This window comes from Artibeus jamaicensis, unplaced genomic scaffold (assembly GCF_021234435.1).
Source record: "Artibeus jamaicensis isolate MK-2021 breed Jamaican fruit bat unplaced genomic scaffold, CSHL_Jam_final contig_465, whole genome shotgun sequence".
Taxonomy (NCBI): domain Eukaryota; kingdom Metazoa; phylum Chordata; class Mammalia; order Chiroptera; family Phyllostomidae; genus Artibeus; species Artibeus jamaicensis.
In genome coordinates, this window is record NW_026521843.1 from 41,212,154 (window position 1) to 41,232,558 (window position 20,405).

At 38.2% G+C, this 20,405-nt stretch overlaps 1 protein-coding gene across 1 annotated transcript; it reads right to left on the reverse strand.

The window, feature by feature from the left end:
* Positions 1 to 3,129: 3,129 nt before the first annotated feature.
* Positions 3,130 to 18,557, reverse strand: CCT4 (chaperonin containing TCP1 subunit 4). The gene is made up of 14 exons (XM_037163635.2): positions 18,286 to 18,557; positions 15,043 to 15,095; positions 13,550 to 13,639; positions 12,319 to 12,427; positions 11,638 to 11,780; positions 10,023 to 10,144; positions 9,558 to 9,690; positions 7,317 to 7,456; positions 6,014 to 6,110; positions 5,821 to 5,931; positions 5,597 to 5,727; positions 5,236 to 5,470; positions 3,592 to 3,705; positions 3,130 to 3,346 (listed from the first exon to the last, which is right to left on the reverse strand). The coding sequence occupies exons 1-14, from the start codon at positions 18,410 to 18,412 to the stop codon at positions 3,332 to 3,334; spliced, it is 1,620 nt and encodes a 539-aa protein (XP_037019530.2). The 5' UTR covers positions 18,413 to 18,557; the 3' UTR covers positions 3,130 to 3,331.
* Positions 18,558 to 20,405: the final 1,848 nt, after the last annotated feature.

A 20,405-nucleotide genomic window follows, 5' to 3' on the forward strand; every position in this document is an offset into this window, starting at 1 on the left:
TGTCAACTTCATAGGGGTGGCGTTGGAAGTTGCAAGCACCCAACAGTAACCACAGGGGTCTCAACCCCACAGGACTCCACAGCCCAGGGCTCCAGTGCCAAGAAGTGAAGCGCCCATAACTTCTAACTATAAAAAAGGGCAGGGGAGTGTGGCTAAGAGAGCCTCTGGTGCCTCAAGCAGGTCCTCTTAAAGGGCCCAGGCACAAACTTATTCAGACACAGTCTCTGGAGTCCAGCACTGGGCAACAGTTTGAAAGGCACCAACCAGAGACATGGAGAGGACCCGAATTGTCTGGTAACCAGGTGTGAGCTGGGGATTGGACAGCCTTCTCCCAGACAGAAATAATGGCAGAAGTTCAGTTTTTTTGATAAGCCTTGCCTCCCACAGAACTGGAAACTGGTGTTGGATCTGAGGCTCCATCAACCCAGCTCACTCTGTTCACCCCACCCCACTTGTGTTCAGTGGGATTTTCCAAATGAGTATCAGTTGCAGCTCATGCTTTAGAATTTCTTAAAATCTAACAAGCAGCATCTGGACTCAGTGTGTCTCATACCACTTGCCAAGTGGCCCCAGGCCCAGCACTAGCAACAGCCGGCCTTGGTTCACAGCTTAGCCTTGCCTGGGCACCCTCAAGGCCAGCAGTATCAGCCATCTGTAGATTGCTTTGTAGCTCATACCGGGTGGCCTCAGGCAGAACACAGGTGGTGGCTGACCTTGGCCTGTACCTCCAGGGAGGCCCCCAATGCACAGCTTCAGACCACATACTTCAAAGAACCCCAGTCCAACCACCTCAAGCAACACTCAAGGGGTAGACTCAGCAGGCACCAAATCCCAAGTTCTGCTCTGTGGGGTGGGCCCCTGCACAGCTGATCCTCCTTGGTAGTCAGAGGTTCAGAGGTTGGTGGTCACAGTGGCTCAGGGTAAATTCTTGCCATCAACGTGCCAATAGCAATCAAGGCTCCACTGCAAGGTGTAAACAGCCCACATGGCAGGGGATGGGGGGTGGGGGTGGGGAGTGAGGCTGGAGTGTCCAGCATGGGTGACTGGGGCAGCTATGCCACTGGACCCTGTGTAAGATCTAGTACATACCACTCTACCAAGCTGATACAGCAGCTCTACCTAATACACAGAAACAAAGGAGGTTGCCAAACAAGAGAAACATATCCCACATTAAAGAACAAAACTCCAGAACTAAAAAAATGGAGATAAGAAATCTACTAGGTTCAGAGTTCAATACACTGGTTATAGTGATGTTCAATGAACTTAATGAGAACTTCAGCATAAAAGGATCAGCCAGAAATGAATACATCAACTAAAATGAATTTGCAGGGAATCAACAATATAGTGGGTAAAGTTGAGAATCAAATTAGCAATTTAGACTATAAGGAAGCAAAAAAAAAAAATCCCCAAAAAACCCACCCCAGTCAGAACCACAAAAATCATCCCCCCCAAATGAAGATACTATAAGAAGACTTTGGGACAACTTCAAGCGGACCAACATCAGAATGATGGGAGTGCCAGAAGAGAGCAAGAAATTGAACACCTATTTGAAAAAAATGACAGGAAACTCCCCTTAGTGAAGGAAATAGGCATGCAAGTCCATGAAGCACAGAGTGGCCCAAACCAAGATGAACCCAAAGAGACCCACACCAAGAAGCACCATAATTAAAATGCAAAAGGTTAAAGACAATTTAAAAAAAGGAAGCAAGAGCAAAAGCTCTGTAACAGGAGTGTGCTAGAATACAAAGAGGCAGTGTAAGAGGGGTAGAGAGTGCAAAGGGCAGTAGTAAGAGCTGAGGCACAGGTGAAATGACAGATCCAGAGTGTACACATGCTGGTAAATCTTCAGTGAAGTCTTCCATCCATGAACATAGGATGTTTCCATTTATTTCACCAATGTTCTGCAGTTTTCATTGTGCACGTTTCATCTTAATTCCTGATGTTTTGTAATTCCCTTTTTAGATTGTACAGATATGCAACTTTTTATGTGTTAACCTGGCATCCTGTTACATTGTTATATTTATTAGTTCTGATACCTTTTCATGTGGAACCTTCAGGGATTCCATATATTTATGACACGCAGAACCCTGTACTGAATGACTGATAAAAGATCCAATATATATAATTTGGAGAGTATTTTGACTTAAAAGATTTTAAGGCATTCCTCATTCAACAGTTTCATGGCAGCCAGAAAAAGCTTATTTTACAGTAAGCTCTAAATAACCATTAAAAGGGGGAGACATTAAGTTGAATTAAATTCTAGACAATCCAGAAATAGACACCTAAACATATTAAGACTTACCATTTACCAAATGTTATTTTAGATAACTATTTCGAGTTGTCAGATACTAAATAAGCTTCAGACTGATTGGCTGAAATCCTCCACAGATATAACAAAGAGTCCAGTTGCTTTTATAACACTCCATGTGTAAGAGAAGAGATAGTGGGGGTACTATCAGATTGTGTAGGCCCAATTTAGGTCTACTTCAAGGTCAGGCCTTTATGCAAAGGCAATCAGAAGCCATGAAAGTTTTCATAAAGGTGAGTGCCTGAGGTTTAAAAAAAAAAAATCAGTAGCTACAGTTTGTGAAGTATTAATGGAAGAAGGTTAAAGCAGAAGAAATTCCTCTGATTTTACACTATTCATGGTGAGACATATATACTTGATCAAGGTAGAGTCAATGAAAATGTTCAAAACCATTGAAATGACATATTAGTTAAGAATCCTTTTTATATAAATAAAATTTGCTACTTCTGTGTACACTTTTATTTGTAGAAGGTATCTCAACACAACAGTGCTTATTCTTGAAAAAAGGGATCAAGATTATAAGGTATAGGGTGCCTTTTGTTTTTTTACTTTGTATCTTTTTGTAATGTTAACTTTTCAAACAGCATATGTATTACTTTGATAGTTTATGTAAATGGCGATTTATCAGGGTGATGAGCATATTAATTTGGCCATTTTCCCCTCAGTACTTACTATGTTTTAAAAAAAAGTACAACAAGGTATTTAGGATTAAGATCCTAAGGAAATCAACAGGTAAATGTGAATCCGTCCCACCCGCTTCTTATATACGTTTTTTAAGAGTGTCTGAAGTAACAGAATGTTGGGAGGAGAGCGACAATAAATTAACCTGCTTTTTGAAACCAAATATTTAATATTTTCATTAAACTGTATCAATACAATTTCAAGTAAATGCAAACTGGAAGACCAGGCCCAGGAATTCATAGAGGAAACAGTATCTGAAACGAGTAACATCAGTGACCTTCCTTCCACTCCAGCTGCACTATTAGTGGCCATGATGTTGCCAGTCCAGCAGCATTATCCGGATTACCGAGTGTTTACCTGGCAAGAGAAAAACCTGAGTTTCAAAACCTGTAATAATAGAATTTTAAGGATGGAAGACATTTTAGGCAATTATCCAAATCACTCCTATTGTTACAAGTGAAAAACGACTATAAAAGTGTGAACTATTTTCACTTTAATGACTAGCAATATATTATTTACCCCCTACCCCGACCCAAGCAATTTCTTCAAAAAAATATGCCTTTCTGACCCTGTAGGAAAATTCATAATCTATACATACTTACCACATCATCAATTTTCAGGATGCTCCGGACAGTTTCAGTTGCTAGAGTCAGTGCACTAACGGAAACCAACAGAGGCTGGACAACCAGTTCCTCCAAAATGTTGGAAATACCACCCTGCAAATCAGCACAAGTTGCTTTTAGTGTCTGTAATTATACACACTAACTACACTGTTATCAGCATGGCTCAAGGCCTTTTCAAATGCAGCTTTCCCTTGGTCTAATCAAGAATAAGATATTCTCTACTAAGTTATAAGCTCTTCTCCACACTCTATGTTGAAATTTGAAAACAAACAAACAAACAAACCCAAAAAAACTAATGCTGGATTCCCCCAATCCTAAATCTAAAATGTCTATGTATTTTAATTAAAAAATATCCTGGAAAAAATTAGGTAGAGGATCAGAGAGATTAAAAATTACAAGATCTTAAAAATATACATTCATTTATTTTTAGAGACAGGAAGGGAAGGAGAAAGAGAGGGAGAGAAACATCAATGTGTGGTTACCTCTCATGCACCAGGCATGCAACCCAGGCATGTGCCCTAGACTGGGAATTGAACCATCGACCCTTCGGTTCGCAGGCCTGGGCTCAATCCACTGAGCTATGCCAGCCAGGGCAAATTACAAGATCTCTAATGCTCAAATCATTTCTGAATCCTAATTCTAACTTTGACCAAGTCTGGTCTGTTCTGCCATTTTTACATCTCTCTCAAATTTCACTTTTAAATTCTTATATCCTAGTCCCCTTCTCCTAAGGATTACTGATGATGGCCATATCAAGCAAACCAGTCTCCTGGGTTACCACCTAAAAATATTCTTTCCTTCCTTAGCCTCTTGGTTAAAAAACTTTAGTGGCTTTCAACCCATAACTGCCCCAATACTCTAGGGCCTTTTCATTATAGTTTTTATCTGATCCTTCCAACCTTAAAGTCCACAATATCACCAACATATAACCTCTGCTCTAGAGTAAACCAGAACTTCTTGGTCTCTCTCACCTATAAACTATTTGCTCCTCCATCTAAAATTTCTTCATGCCCTACCAATGAAAGCTGCATTTTCATATAGTTTTCACTAAAACCACACAGTGTCCTCCTTTTTAGTTCTGTACTATTCAAAAAATATCAGCTTGGATTGTCAGTTTTTCCTATTATCTGTCTCCTCAATGAAGAAACATTAATAAAACAATATAAAAGGGGAAATTATTACTGTTCTATGTGTTTACTTTAAATGACTATATTAGGCTGGTGGTCACAACAGCAGCAATGGTTACTATGTACAGCATTTACATCAGGCATATTTGTAAGAGTTTTCTTGTAATACATTTAATCCTCATGACAGATAATATGTCCCCCCTATGAGGGACATATTAATTATCCGTTTTTACAACTAAGAAACACAGACTATACAATTTTCCAAAAACTACAGTCAGTAAATTGGCAGAGCTAATAAACAAATACTTTTCACTTAAGGCATCATCTTCATTTTCACTCAATGGTATACAGTAATTATCCTGCATGCCTTATTATTTAAATCCAAGACTATTTTTACTTTCAAAGCTTTTTCACTCAGTAGACAATTATGAAGCTTCATAAAGCTTTATAAGCATCAACATTTTTTGCAATAATTAAAGGTTAAATCATTCATTACCTTTCGGACATTAATGCCCGTAGTTTTTTCTCCTTGGGCATGCCGGTTTCTTAACTCTGTTACTGTAGAAATGGGATTCAGGCCTGCATTTTCAGCTAGTGTAGATGGAATGACTTCCATAGCATCTGCAAAAGCACGAACGCAGTAGGATTCCATACCGCTCAATGTTCGTGAGTATTCAGTTAACCGTAGAGCCAACTCTATTTCTGGAGCACCACCTCCTGCAATAAGTGCTCTGAAATTCACAAACATATTTTCAGTGTACCCTACCCAAGAGAAATCCATTTTAAATAATTTAGCACTTATACCTTTAAAATAGTCCATTTTAATGTTCTAAATGTTACTTAGCAATTTATATTACCTCTTCTTCACTAAACAGCGAATGACACACAGGGCATCATGAATGGAGCGCTCAGCTTCTTCAATAACCAATTTGTTGGATCCACGAACAACAATTGTAACTGTTTTTCCAGGGCTTGTACAGCCTGTAATCTTTAGTAAACAAATTCCAAATTAGATTATTTGGAATAAGGATTAAAATTAAAAAATCCCAGGTAAATAAAGCTTAATTATAACATTTGTTACCTTGAGGAGTTTGCCAGAACCATCTAAATTGACCTCCTCAGCTAACTCAGCCAATCCCAGCATGTCAGCAGTGAATTGGTCAATATGAGCAACGGGCTTGGTCCCAATTGTCTAGGAAAAATGGTCAAATCTACAAATTAAAACACTTGATTACTGCATATTTTCACACATAAAGATGTCGGGAATGTTTTACCTTACAAATGAATTCAATGTCTTCTCTTTCAATATCCTTAACCACCATAATCTTCATTTTGTTCAGGAAATGTAATGCAAGATCACTAAGAGCATCTCTAAAATACAAAATCAGTATGTCAATGATAGGTTAAAAAAATTGCTGTCCAACCACATCTTAAGGTTTTCATTATTTTACTGTTGTTTAAATGACTCAAATTATTATTGAAGATAATTCAAATTTTGAGCTCAAATTATTTTTAAAATTTATATTTAAAAGATTCAATTTATTTAGTTTTAGAGAGAAGGGGAGAGAGAGAAAGAGAAACACTGATATGAAAGAGAAACATAGATCGGTTGCCTCTCATGTGTGCCCAACTGAGGACTGAATCCACAACCTTGTCATGTTCCCCAACCAGGAATCAAACCACTGACCTTTTGCTTTGTGGGATGACTTAACCAACTGGAGCTCAAAATTCTTAAATTAAGGTTTCTAATAAATAATATTAAATGTACTCCAATAACACTATTTGTAAAACACCAAGATAATTATGTAATTAAAAAAATACCAAGTAAGTATATCTCTGATAATTAAAGTGTTACTGAGCCCTGGCTGGAGCGCTCAGTTGGTCCCAATATACAAAGATTGCAGATTCGATCCCTGGTTGGGGTACACATAAGGAGCAATCAATGAATACATAAATAAGTAAAACGACAAACTGATGTTTCTCTTTCTCTAAAAAGCAATTAAAAAAATTTAAAACTTTATTGATACCTCCTAACTTAGAGTGAAATATTAATTCAAGACCAAAAATTACATTTTCCCACAAATTACCTGGAATGATCCTGATAACCCTGTGATACCAGATGGGGGAATATATAACTGAATTTTGAGAGGAATTTACTCAGTGTTACTACCTATTACACAAGAACCACATATTCCAACTCCTCATCAAAGTTTCTATATAAAATGAGCATCCACAGTACTTTATAGCATAACGTATTAGTAAACAGAGTATGTGGGAATGCATCAACATATTAGAAAAAAACACTGAAAAACAAAGCATTCTATTTACTTGATATTTAGGATCTTGGTCTAGAAAGATTATATATCCCACATTTAAATTATCACAATGGGAAGAGAACCCACTTTAGAGGATTATCTGAATGTCCCAAAATGCAGATTCATTAGCTGTCTAGTTCTTTACCTACCTTACATCATTAAAAAAAAAATTGCTAGAGTCAAAATAAATAAAATAAAAATAACTTGAGGGGATCCAAAATCAATTATTATTAAAAGGTGAACAAAATAAATAGCCCCACACCTGAGAATAGACTTCTGTATAAGAAGGACATTACATCCTGTTTTCTTAATTTGCTTCACCAAGTTTAGAATATAGGCTCTCTCCTCTCGTAGCACTCGGTCCATCTGGGCATAGTCAGATACTACTATCTGATTATCCATCTATTTAGAAAAAGAACATAATTTTAAAAGGAAAAAGGCTTAATGAAAATATTATTACATTATAAATCCAACCAAAATTATACCAAATATTATATACAAACATGCATAGAAAAGGCCTATTATGAATATACACTAATCTAATGCAGGCTTTTTATACTGATCTATATACATGTACCTTGTGTCATTCATGTACAGGGTCCAGCACAAATAACACTCCTTTTTTATTACAAAAATCATATGCATGTGCAATTCTGTAACATACCAATATCACACTCAAGTGTACCATGTGACATTTTAGGGGAAAGGTTTAAATTAAAACTATAATTACACCCATATTATTACCCTACCAACCATACTCAAGCTGGCATTACTCTGCCAAGTGTGTGTGTGTGTGTGTAAGATGCCCCCCAAACTGGTAAAGAATTGTGCATTTTTCTTACACGTTTAAACTTCAGTCACCTTCAAAGTAATCTCCATTTGATTACACCTACTGTATAATATACCTATTGAGACATTTTTTCTACTGCTCAAAACAATTTTTGAACTCATCAATTTTGATGACTTTTAGTGCTTCTGCTGTTTTTTGCCTCACTTCTTCCGCATCGGCACCACGTTTCCCTCTGAGGACATTTTTCATCCAGAGAAACAAAAAAAGTCGCTTGGAGAGTGAATGGGTGAACTGGCAGGGTAGGGCACAGGGTCAAAACCTGCTGAACACTGAAATGTGGTGTGGGCAGGTGCACTTGTAAATCACGATCATGAAATAGGCACCTGGCTGGTGTGGCTTAGTGGACTGAGTGCAAGTCAGATCCCTAGGAGGGGGCGCACAAGAGAAAACCACACATTGATGTTTCTTTCCCTCTCTTCCAGTCTCTAAATAAATAAATAAAATCATTTTTAAAAAATATTTTATTTATTTACTTTTAGAGGGGAAGGGCAGGAGAGAGGGAGAGAAACATCAATGTATGGTTGCCTCTGGTGCACCCCTGAAGGGAACCGGCCTGCAACCCAGGCATGTGCCCTAACTGGGAATCAAACCGCGACTGTCTGGTTCGCAGGCCCACGCTCAATACACTGAGCTACACCAGCCAGGGCAAATAAAATCTTTTAAAAAAACAGGCAAATGCTTTGAAAGTCTTCAAAAAAAGTTCACTGAAATTGAACGCAGCCTCTTAGAATACCAGCTAGTACACTGACACAGATGGGTTCCTAGAACACTCACCTAGCAGGGGAAGCCTGTACTATACAAGGCTTTCCCTCTGGAAGATAATTCCGGTTTTGGGGGGTCCCCCATTGTGTATGTATGTGTGTGTATTTACACAAGTACATTTTGATCATCAAAAAATGTACAAAATTAGCCCTGGCTGGTGTAGCTCAGTGGATTGAGCTCAGGTCTGCAAACCAAACAATTGTGGTTTGATTTCCAGTCAGGGCACATGCCTGGGTTGCAGGCCAGTTCCCAGCAGGGGACGAACAAAAGGCAACCATACACTGATATTTCTCTCCCTCTCTCCTTACCTCCCCCTCTAAGATAAATAAGTAAAATTTTTTAAAAATGTATAAAATTATTATCTTGTATTTATTTGTATAAAGAGAATATTCCAATTCTCTTTATACAAAATATTACTGAAATAATTTCACTTGCATCCTTGTTACCCTACCACTTGTTATTTTGTCAGAACATGGATATTAAACTGGCTTAAAGTTTCATTTGTACAAATGTAGGAAAAAAGATCTGGCTGCTACTGTGAAAGTTTCTGTCCTCAGAAAGCTAGAAAGGATCTAGAAATCCCACCTACACTGTAACTTTTACATAACCTATTTTTATTATTTCATACCTACCCTTATTATTAACATATGTCTCCATGCATGAAGTAAATAAAAACTCAATTTTACTGACTAGTCAATTCACGCTATAGATTTTGTCATGCTTTGGCATACAATAATTTCTACTTTTGTTTCAATTTTACTAATTCTTTTGGGATATCCACTTTTTATCACTAGTATCAGTATTTTCTATTTTTATTATAATGAACACAAAGTCTGTTTTTAGAAGTTAAACACATAAAGAACCAACTTCATTTCATCTGGTTCTACTTACATCTGTTTTGGGAGCAGATAAGCAAAATTGAATAAGCCCAATCTTTGCCTTTTCGACTCTGGTTATACCGGAATTGGCCACCTTTTGAGTGAGAACCAGCCCTTCCACCAACTCGCAGTCATCAATTGTCCCACTATGAAAAAAGCAAGGGGATAGTTAATAGAGAGTAGAAGTCTGTGTTTAATAGATGTCTAACAGATTAAAAATCATCAATGCAATAAAATGTGCTTCAGCCTCACTCACATTTATTAGTGCCCCTTCCTGAACCTCTCTGACCACTCTACTGCCCTGCCATCATAAGAGAATACAAATTCTTGAGATTCCCAAATTAATCAAGTTCTCATGAAAATCAGAAAGAAAGGGCTTTGTGACTTTCACTTAGGTATTTCAAGAAATATTTAATTTTGGCAAGTTTATTTTCAAAATTAGTTTTTATTCATTAAAGTTATAAATATATATACTTACCCAAGTTTCTTAACTATTTTAATATCTCTAAGATCTACACTGGTAGCCGTGGCTGGATCAATCACTTTCATCACTGCATTTACACTCATTGGAGAAAGCAGACTTGAATATTGAGAGACAACCTAGAATTTAAAAAAAAAAAAAATCAGCTTCACAATAGAAAAAGTTCTAATTCTTCACGGATAAAGATTTTCAGAAAGTAATCTTGCCCTGACTGATATGGCTCAGTTGGCTGGGCATTGTCCAGCAAAGTGAAAGGTTACCGGTTTGATTCCTAGTCAGGGCAAATGCCCAGGTTGTGGGTTTGGTCCCCAAAATGCAAGCAGGAGGCAACCAATCTATGTTTCTCTTTCACACTGTCTCTCTCTCTCTCCCCCTTCCTCCCTTCCCTTCTCTCTAGGAATAAATAAAATCTTAAGAGAGAGAGGGAGAAGGAAAGAGGGAGGGAGGGAGGGAGAGAGAAGTAATCAACCACTATCTTAGGGGTGGTAGGGAGGGAAAGTGTGTATACCATAAATGAGAAAATATTCCATACACACTCTTTTCAACTCAGGTTGCCAGCCACCAAGGGCACAATATAAAAATACGTATTTTTGGCCTTTCTGGATAGCTCCGTTGGTTAGAGCATTGTCCAGATACACCAAGGCTGGGGGTTCTATTCCCAGTGAGGGCATATACAAGAAGCAATCAATGAATATCTACGTGGAACAGCAAATCGATGTTTCTCCCCTCTCCAAATGAATAAATTAAAAAATGTACATTTGTTTCCCCCTTTTATTAATATTAGTAGATAAAGAGAAAATTAATTTTATGTGGAGGTTTCCTATCTAAAATGAATCTGTGTATGCTATGTATGTGTCTCTGTAATACTGAGGCACTGGTAAAAACAGCTACTAACACTTACTGAGCACTTATCATATGCCAGGCAGTGGTCTTGGCACTTTACATTCATATATTCATTCAACCTTCAGATGAAGAAACTGAAATAGTCAACTAACAGTTTAGTTATAAAGTGATGGAGCCAAGCATTGAACTCTATGACAAATGCCTGTAACCATTCTACTATTCTGTCTGTATTACTTCTGGGGACATTCGAGAATATCCTCTAGCTCTCCATTTAACATTTGAGAAAAAAGAATATATCGATATAATGCTGATAAAAACAAAAGGAAAAAGAATGAATGTGTGTGTGACACAGAACATGACAAAACACAGAAGGTGACATAATTTTACCAAGAAATTCAAAAGAACAGCACTGCTTTAAATTTGATAACTAAGAAAAGCAGCATAGATGTTTGTTAAGAGGTAGATTATGGACAGGCAACTTGGCTCTGATTCAAACCTCAGTTATACCCCTTATTTGTGGGTGTTAGATGAATTATTTAACTTCACTGGACCTATTTTTACATCTGTTAAATGGCAATACAATTTATCTGAAAGCCTTGAAGAAGTAAATTTTACTTGAATCAGTTATACAAATTACTTTAGTTACTTGGTCACTCTTGAGACTTAACATTTCAGTGTACAGTATCAAATAAAAATCACAGCATAAGAGCTGTGGTTCTAACAAACCTTAAGCTATAATTTTAGAATGATCCCTTAGTGCTTGTCTCACCTTTGAGTTCAATGAAGTAGTTGCACTATTTAACAAAGTTTCTCTGTCACTCAGTTCCACAGGTCGAGACATGTCAGTCAAGATTTCAATACCCTTTTCCAAAGCCTTCTGGAATGACTCGGAAATGATAGTTGGGTGAATCCCTGTCATTTGTGAAAATCTAGTTACTTAATTATAACAGATAAACTAGTATTTGACACACTTAAAATTTTTCTATTCATTAAATTTCAAAGCAGTCATAAGTTTTCTTTGAGCTTATTTAATATTTAGTTTTTATTGTTTATGCTATAACAACTGTTCCCACTTATTCTCCCTTTTCCTATCTCCACCCAGCTTCACCCTCTCCATCCCTAAATCAATCCCAATCTTGTTTTCAACCACAGATTAACTTCTGCTTCAATTACAAATATCATGCTTTGAATAACCTTAACTGTTTAACTATGGCTAATGATTAATTTCCATTTAATTTGAAACAGATCAATTATATACACATGCTAGTTAAAAGTGAAAACAAATTTTATACTTCAAAAAGAAAGTTGGCAAAAAAGGGGGGAAAACGCTAATTCATGTAATAAACATAGCAAAATTCCTAGTAAAAAGATTATTACAAATTAAATCTTAAATCTGACATGACTTAATAACTTTTTATCTTTATACAGTACTAAAGTGTATTCTACCTACCTTTCTGAAGAAGCTTGGTACAGGAATCTAAGAGAGAGCCAGCAATGATGACCACTGATGTGGTGCCATCTCCTGCTTCTATATCTTGTGCCTTAGACAACTCCACCAGCTAAGTGAACAGAACATATTAAGTCCTTCAATAGGAAATGGTAAGAACCAGCTCTGGCTGGTGTGGCTAAGTAAATTGAGAGCCTGCCCGTGATCCCAAGTCACTGGTTCAAGTCCCAGTCAGGGCACGTGCCTGGGCTGCAGGCCAGGTCCCCAGTTGGGGGGGCGTGTGAGAGTCAACCACTCACCCATGTTTCTCTCCCTCTCTAAAAATAAATAAATAAAATCTTAAAAAAAAACCACAAAAAACATCAACCCAGTAACAACTAATTCAAATATAAAAATGGCCTTGACATCAGCGTCCCAATTTGATTGTTATCAACACTGTAAGATTCAATATGAATCTGGACTTGTTGTCTACCTTCCGTTTCATTTTAAAATGATGACAGATCTATTGTGGCATTAAATCTTCTATCTATATACTCTATAAGACACCATATGATTTCTGGTTCATACTGTGGGTTGTAAGTATTTGCTCCCAAGCTACTTAAAAGTTCCTGTCAGAAAGTATAAAGAATGTATAAAGAATGTCGTACCACAGTTATCCTGTAGCCTTGGAAGCTATGAAATGGAGGAATTCCAGGATAGAGTACAGTATCAGTTGGAGTTTTTTGCCAAGTTTTATATGAACTGACCCTGTATAAACATAACCCGATTCACTTAAAAAGTCATCTTTACATAATTAAAAGGGACTTTTTAACAGACGGAAATTTATTTTTGCTGACAGGGTAACTTCTCACTTGACACTGAAATCATCATGCTTCTTAGATGAATTGGCAGTTGTTTTTAATAAATGTCATTCTAAGTTTAGACATGATTTTTCACACAATTAAAATTATTTTGCTGTTATCCAAATGCATTAAACTAATAATTTATACAATTTCATATTATCTCCTCCTCCATCAAGTATATGGTACATTCCTGTTTAGAAGCATAGGCACCTTGCACTGAAGAGCACAATCCTAGACACACAGTGTATCCTAAAAATACGCCTGTTTAGCCTAACAATACAAAAATCACAATGCTTAAATTATATCATGTGATCGAATAAAACAGATTTAACTGTTCACCAGATAACAAACTGTGCACTTAAAATTAACACCTTATCTAAAACAATACTTACCATTCTAGCAGCTGGATGCAACACTTGCATTTGTTTCAGAATGGTGGCACCATCATTTGTAATGGTCACATCACCTTTCCCATCTTGAATCTGTAAAGTTTTTATTTTTTAAAAAATTTATGATTTCAAAATTGTTTTCTTTATGTAGCATTACTGTTAACACTCTAAAAGCTCTACTAATTTTAGTACTTCTCACAGAGATGTTTCATTTGTGTAACTTACAACTGTGTTTAATTTCAAACTTTATACTAACAATCATTATTATTAGTATAATGATTTAGTAATATGCACAACAGTCCAACTTTACACGTGAAATAGCTGGCTTTGTTCTCCCATCCAAGTACTAACCAGGCCTGACCCTGCTTAGCTTCCCAGATCAGACGAGATCAGGCGCGTTCAGGGTGGTATGGCCGTAGACTGGCTTTGTTTAAACTATATTTGTGAAAAAAGAGAAGGAATCCACACACAAAATAGGTCGAAACAATACTATAAAGAATCACTATCAGCCCTGGCCAGTGTGGCTCAGTGGATTGAGTGCTGGCCTGTGAACCAAAAGGGTCGCTAGTTCGATTCCCAGTCAGGGCACATGCCTAGGTTGCAGGCCAGGGCCCCAGTTGGGGGCGTGGGAGAGGCAACTGATCTATGTATCTCTTGTACATTAATGTTTCTCTTCCTCTAAAAAGAAATAATACCTTAAAATAAATCATTATCATTCCTAGGTTCATAGCAATAACAATACCATGCCTTCCCCCAAAATACAGCACCATAAATGCACTGACCACAATTTCTTTTTTTATTGCATATTACCTACTTTTTAAAAATAATTTTAAAAATTTCAATTAGAGTTGACATATAATATAGTATTAGTTTCAGGTGTACAACATAGTGATTAGGTATTTCTATAACTTACACAATTCTTATAGTCAACACAGTAAATTATTTTGTAGTATCCTCAGCAAAGAGCAAAAAAACATCATTACTATCAGGCAGACATAGAAATATCCAGAAGGAATAACGATCTGTGTATCATCCAGACAGTCCTCTATATAGTTTCCTTGTCTCACATTATGGAAGTTAACTAGCACTAAATTTGAGGGTATATTACCTAAAAGGCACTGGAATTTATCTGTTTTATGCTGCCAGTCAACAAAGCTAGAAGTAGAGTTGAAATCCCAGACCTATCTATGTCAGGTCACAGAACTACGTCAATAAGGAAAAATGAACACAAACACTTCCACCTAGCTTTACTATACATTCTAACAACACAATGGATAACTAAATTTGCATTTACTTTCATTGTTTAAAAAATATTAAACAAAATATGAATTATAGTTAAGCCCTGTTCCCCTCCCAAGTAATCTATCATTCTTCTGAACTCTCAAAGTGCCTTTCTAACAGATTTTACTTTTTACACAGCACATCTTAACCCTCTATAAAGATCTTGCAGCGCAGACAGTATCATTCAATTAGGTAACACATGATTTAGTTTTTACCATTTTATCCATTCCTTTTGGTCCAAGGCTTGTTCTAATAGCATCAGCAACAGCTGTAAAGGAAGAAAAAGAAATCAAGACTCTTCAAAGAACACAGCGATTTCTCATTTTGTCCTTATTAGGATATGGTGTAGAATAATCTACAGGAAACAGAGTAACTTACTCCTCTAATTGTATGCCATATAATTAATGTTTTGTTGTTAAAGTCACTATACACAGTTCTTATGGTCTGCCTATGGCAGAATAAATTTTGAAGATCTAATCTTCCTTTAAATATCAAAATACTACCTAGCTCTGAATGATTATATTCTTTTCTCCATTCTTTAAAATAAGACAAGTAGCAACAGTACAGGCTAGACCTCCTACTATACTATATAATTATTTGTTTGACCCATTCCTCCAAAAAATAAAAAACCCAAATGTTAACTAATAAACCCAAACTACCTCTGGCTGTTATGGCTCAGTGGATTGAGCACCAGCCTGCGAACTACAGGGTGACTGGTTTGATTCCCAGTCAGAGCACATGCCTGGGTTGCAGGTCAGGTCCCTGGTTGGAGGCACGCACGAGTCAATCACTTATTGATGTTTCTCTCCCTCTTTCTCCCTCCTCCCCCCCCACTCTAAAAATAAGTAATTAAAAAACAAAATCTAAACTTAGAGCTTTCATTCATTATCAATATGCTATTCAACATCTCTGGACATACAGTCTACCATTCCAAAGTTACTTCTTCTTACCATGTGTTTATGAGAATGTTTGTATTTCACTAGTCCACTTATTATTTCCTAAGAGAAATTGGAATTGATGAATAATACCCGTCCCCCTTTCTTTGACAACATTGGGACAACAGATTAAATCTCCCCCTTTCTCACACAGCATTTTAACTCCATGCACACTGGGTTGAGACTGTGCCCTAATATTTGTGTACTCCACCATAACATAATGCTTGCTCCCCACCCCCCATTTGTGTGAATAATAATACATAATCTTAAAGAGCTTAAGAGAAAATATTTGGTATAATTTAAAAATTGTTTCTACCTAATTATTTCATGGTTTTGGGCTGCTGTTCCTAATTATCCAGTCAATATTATATATTAGCCTTCCAGGCAATTTTAGTGGACTCTCATGGCTATGACTCTACAGCAAATTAATTCACTTTGAGAATGCCCTTATATTGCAGGTTCAGTCCCCAGTCAGGGCAAGTGCAAGAGGCAACCAATTGATGTCTCTCTCCCTCCCTCTAAAAATGGATGAAGCTAAAAAAAAAAAAAAAAGCCCTTGTATTAATCTACATAAAGATAATAAAAATAATACACATCCAAAAAAATAAAAGACTTTAGATGGTTTGCATCTCCCGGAGTGTCTAAAGCTTAACACACAGCGTGGCACAGAGTACTACTACTACGACTACCACGATGTGTGTGTGTGGCTTTTTACCTCAACCAATGGTACTATTCTCTTTTTTGGTAACATCAAAATAAAAAACTGGCTCCCCCAAATTAAACTAATAATGCAAATGGTAACAGCTTTTCTCAACCAGTTTGCAGAATTACTCTGAAGAGTAATTGCATCACTTTGTTCTGAGTCCTCCTCACATCATCTAGGTGGTCTCTCCTTCCTACATACATACCTTCTTTGTCCAGTTTCAATTTTCTGTTGGCTGTTGTTTCAAAGGTCACCTCAGTACACTTCCTATGCTATACCTTCATTGTTGAAAATCTATTGTGTAGCTCTTTTAACCCCCCTAAGGGGGTTAAATGACCCCAGAATTTATCTGACATCTTATTTCTATTGTAATCTAAGCTTCCACTATGCCCCCCAGATAGTCATCTACCCAATCTTTATTTCCAGGAATATTCTCTTCTGAATTTCCAAATGAGTCCCTAAATCTACTCCTCTGGTCAATGTAACCTCTCCAACTCACTAGGCCCAAATTTGAACCTATTCCCTTACTCCTCCATCTTGCCTCCAGTGTACATACAGCGAGACCTCACTTAATAGCACTGAGACATCCTTGGAACTGGGGCCAAATGACATATAATGAAACCAATGTTACCACAAGACTAATTATAAATAAAAAAGTTCTAGGGCATCTTATTAACAACGCAAAGAAATCACGTTAAACAAAGACATTATTCGAAGACCTGCTGTACCTATTTCTTTTAGCACTGTCACATCGTCACGTGGGATGACCTCAAATATTTGTAAGACTGTATTTTATACATGCAGCTGTTTATAGACTTTCTTATTTAATCCCCACAGCAACCCTACCAGTTATCTATTAACTCATTCTACTGAAAACTTCTCTCTAGCCAGGGAGTTATGCCAAATCCGAGACACCAGGCCCTTCAAGATTTGGCTCTCCATGCTCACTCTAAACTGAATGAAATACTCACTGTACTCAACACACAAACGCAAGACCTCTAAGCCTTTGTTCTCACCTTCCCTTACAGACTCTGTATGAGCTAGATTTCTCTTAACCCCCAACAACTGTACAAAGAGAGCATTTCCCTGTTTTATAGGTAAGTAAACCTCGGCTAAGAGTTAAAGGTTACAAAGCCATGAAGTAATGACAACAGAGTTAATAAAACTCGGGTCTTGATTCCCAACATACGCCAAAGTGTTCTACAAAACCAATAAAAACCTCCACTCCAGCTAACTGTCCATGTTTCTTGATTTTCTTGTGTTTAGCTACACATGCAGAGAGAACAAAAAAGCATAATGTGGCTTTCCACAATTATTCTCAAACAAATCTCTATTCCCCACAGCCCGATACCAAGGATCCCGCCCCAAATTAGGCATTTAGAGTTTATCCAATTCGTTTCAACAGTTGTGCAAGGGAAGCTTATTTAATTGGCATTTTTAGAGGATCAAGAGAACGTAAAAGTATCGTGCAAATATTTCAGTAGTGGGACCAATAAGCGGGTAAGCGACAGAGCTTAACTGTCAGAACCCAAAGGGACGTTGCAGGAGGGCGTTGCCCCCTTTAAGTGTAATGAGTGACCATTAAGAAAAACTATGAGGGCCCAGGACCAGAACGGGGCCAATCTGAAACCCTCCATATTCGGGGTTGAGAAATATCGGCAGAAAACAATAAAGCCCCTCCACAAAGCTTCTTTCTTCTTCATAAGCACAAAAGGGATCATCTGAAGAAATAAAAACGATGAGCCGTGTCCACTCAAGACCAGGGTGAAAACGCAGGGCTATACCGCGTTGGGCCGCGGCTCGGGCACGGGGAGCGATACCTTTGGCCGCGGAGATGTTGCTGAAGCGGATCTGGGCCGGCTTATCACGGTCCTTATAGGCGCTTTTGTTGCGGCCGCCGGCAGCTCCGGCGGGAGCCCCGCTCCGGGGTGCCACGTTCTCGGGCATGGCTAGCAGGGATGGGTTTGCGTGGGTTCAGGAAGAACGGATGGACGCGGATTGCAGGCGGCTGCGGTGTAAGAGTAAGCGCCCAACGCCTTCCCGAACCTTCCAGAAAGCCGCGCCGGTTGGAAGGCAGAAGGGGGCGGGGAGGCGGAGGTGGAGAAGAGGACCTGCCTAGCAGCGTGGCGCAGGCATGACGTCACAGGCTGCCCGCCGCGTGCCGGTGGAGGGGACGGCGTCGGGGAACTTGGGGCTCGCTGGAGATATTGGCCCGGGCACTGGTGGTCGGGTCCGGTGTCGGCGGGGAGAACTCTTGTGAGGCGGAAAGGACAACCTGCTATTTTAAAGGCGGGCCTTGGGGCACCCACATCTCCGACTTCCACCCCCGGCTGTGAGGTCCCTTAACTAGATGTATTGTGAGGCGTTGTATGTCTGGTCACATATTTTTGTATTTTATTTATTTTTAAAGGGACGGGGAAGAGAGAGATTTGGGAGGTGTGTCTGGTTTTTTCTGCTTGAAGGCTTGGGGTTGATTGTCTCCCACTGATCGATACCGAATGGTAGTTATAGTTTTAAATACACCCTTATTAAGTACTAGAGAATCTTTAAAAAAAATTGTTGATGAGAGAGAAACATCAATTTATTGTTCCACTTATTTATTTATTGTTCCACTTATTCACATATAAGAATCATCGGTTGATTCTTGTATGTGCCCTGACTGGGGATCCTATCTGCAGCCCTGGCGTAAGGGCAATACTAGAGAATCTTTAAGTTTTGGAGCTTTGGTTGCCTGCCGAAGTAGGACTGCCTTGGTAGTTAGTTTTGCTAGTTAGTTTTGCATCATCATCGTCAAATATCAACTAGCCTTGGGAGTTAGATTACTCTTGGCATTCCTGTCTTTGGACCTAGGAATGTTCTTTAGGGCCCTTTTCATGTAAGGGTCTTACAACCTGCTTCAGGAGAGAAGGGGGAGATCAGAGAGTTCTTGCACCTGTCATCTCTAAAATTTTGTTTTGCATGTTCCTTCAAATATTTAATATGCCACAGTACCATATTTTAGGGTAATGTTTCTAAACCCATTACAGTGTGCCTTAACACACTACTGTTTTTAATGCCCCCATACATAGGGACATGCTATTTTCTATGCAACATGTCTAATTATTTGTTGGTTTGCAACCTCAAGAGTGTCCTGGATGAAATCTGAATCTAGTACAACACCCACTCCCTTCCTATAAGCAGAGGGTGAGCCCACTCCAGATAATAAACAAGGGAACTTAATGAAGCTTGTCTTACATTGTCACAAGACAAGTAGACTCTGCACCTGCCCACCAGAATCTTAAAGTGTATATGGAGGGTTTAACTGGGTTCAGTCATGTATATTGTCGAAATGGTCTCATCACCTCATTTTCAGGGCTATGTGTCCTTGGATCCACTCCTCCTGTGGAAATGATAAACAGAACATACATTCCAAGGACAGGGAAAGGGATGATTGTCCTGGTCCAGCTTGAAGGCCAACCAGTGGTCCTGTTCTCTCAATTACCTCTTCCAATTCTGTTCACTGTTAAAGCCTCTCTTTGACCTACTGAAGCTGAGTTAATAATTTTTTCCACCACCAGATCTGTTATCTCTAGGTACTAACTAGTAACAACCCTTAGTTCATTGCATTTTAATCATTTGTTTGTATAGAGGAGAAAATACTTTCCTCTCTACTCTTCTGAGTGTTTGGCTGGAATTCCTATAACGAAAGACAGGTTAACAAGAAAAACAAATTTATTAACATGTATACCTCATGTATACATGAGATCTCTACTGAAATGAGAGAGAAACTGAGTAACAAAGTGGTGGCTTAGAAATCCAGTTTATGTGCCATCTTCAGCCAAAGAGGAAAGAAACGTGTCAGGAAGGCCAGTGATGGGGAAGTGACCAGGAAATGCAAGGTAAACATGGTTTATTATGAAGTTTTAAATTAGTGCCTTTTCCATTGATAAGGGTTTATAGT

Bases quoted from the DNA above. Each gene is read 5' to 3' on its own strand.
- CCT4 (XM_037163635.2), bottom strand. From the start codon at position 18,412: ATGCCCGAGAACGTGGCACCCCGGAGCGGGGCTCCCGCCGGAGCTGCC. The intron at 12,428-13,549 runs GTAAGTATTGTT...CTGTTCACTTAG, and splicing joins TGCATCCAGCTGCTAGAATG to CTGGTGGAGTTGTCTAAGGC. The intron at 5,471-5,596 runs GTAATATAAATT...TGTGAATTTCAG, and splicing joins CGCTGTTTAGTGAAGAAGAG to AGCACTTATTGCAGGAGGTG.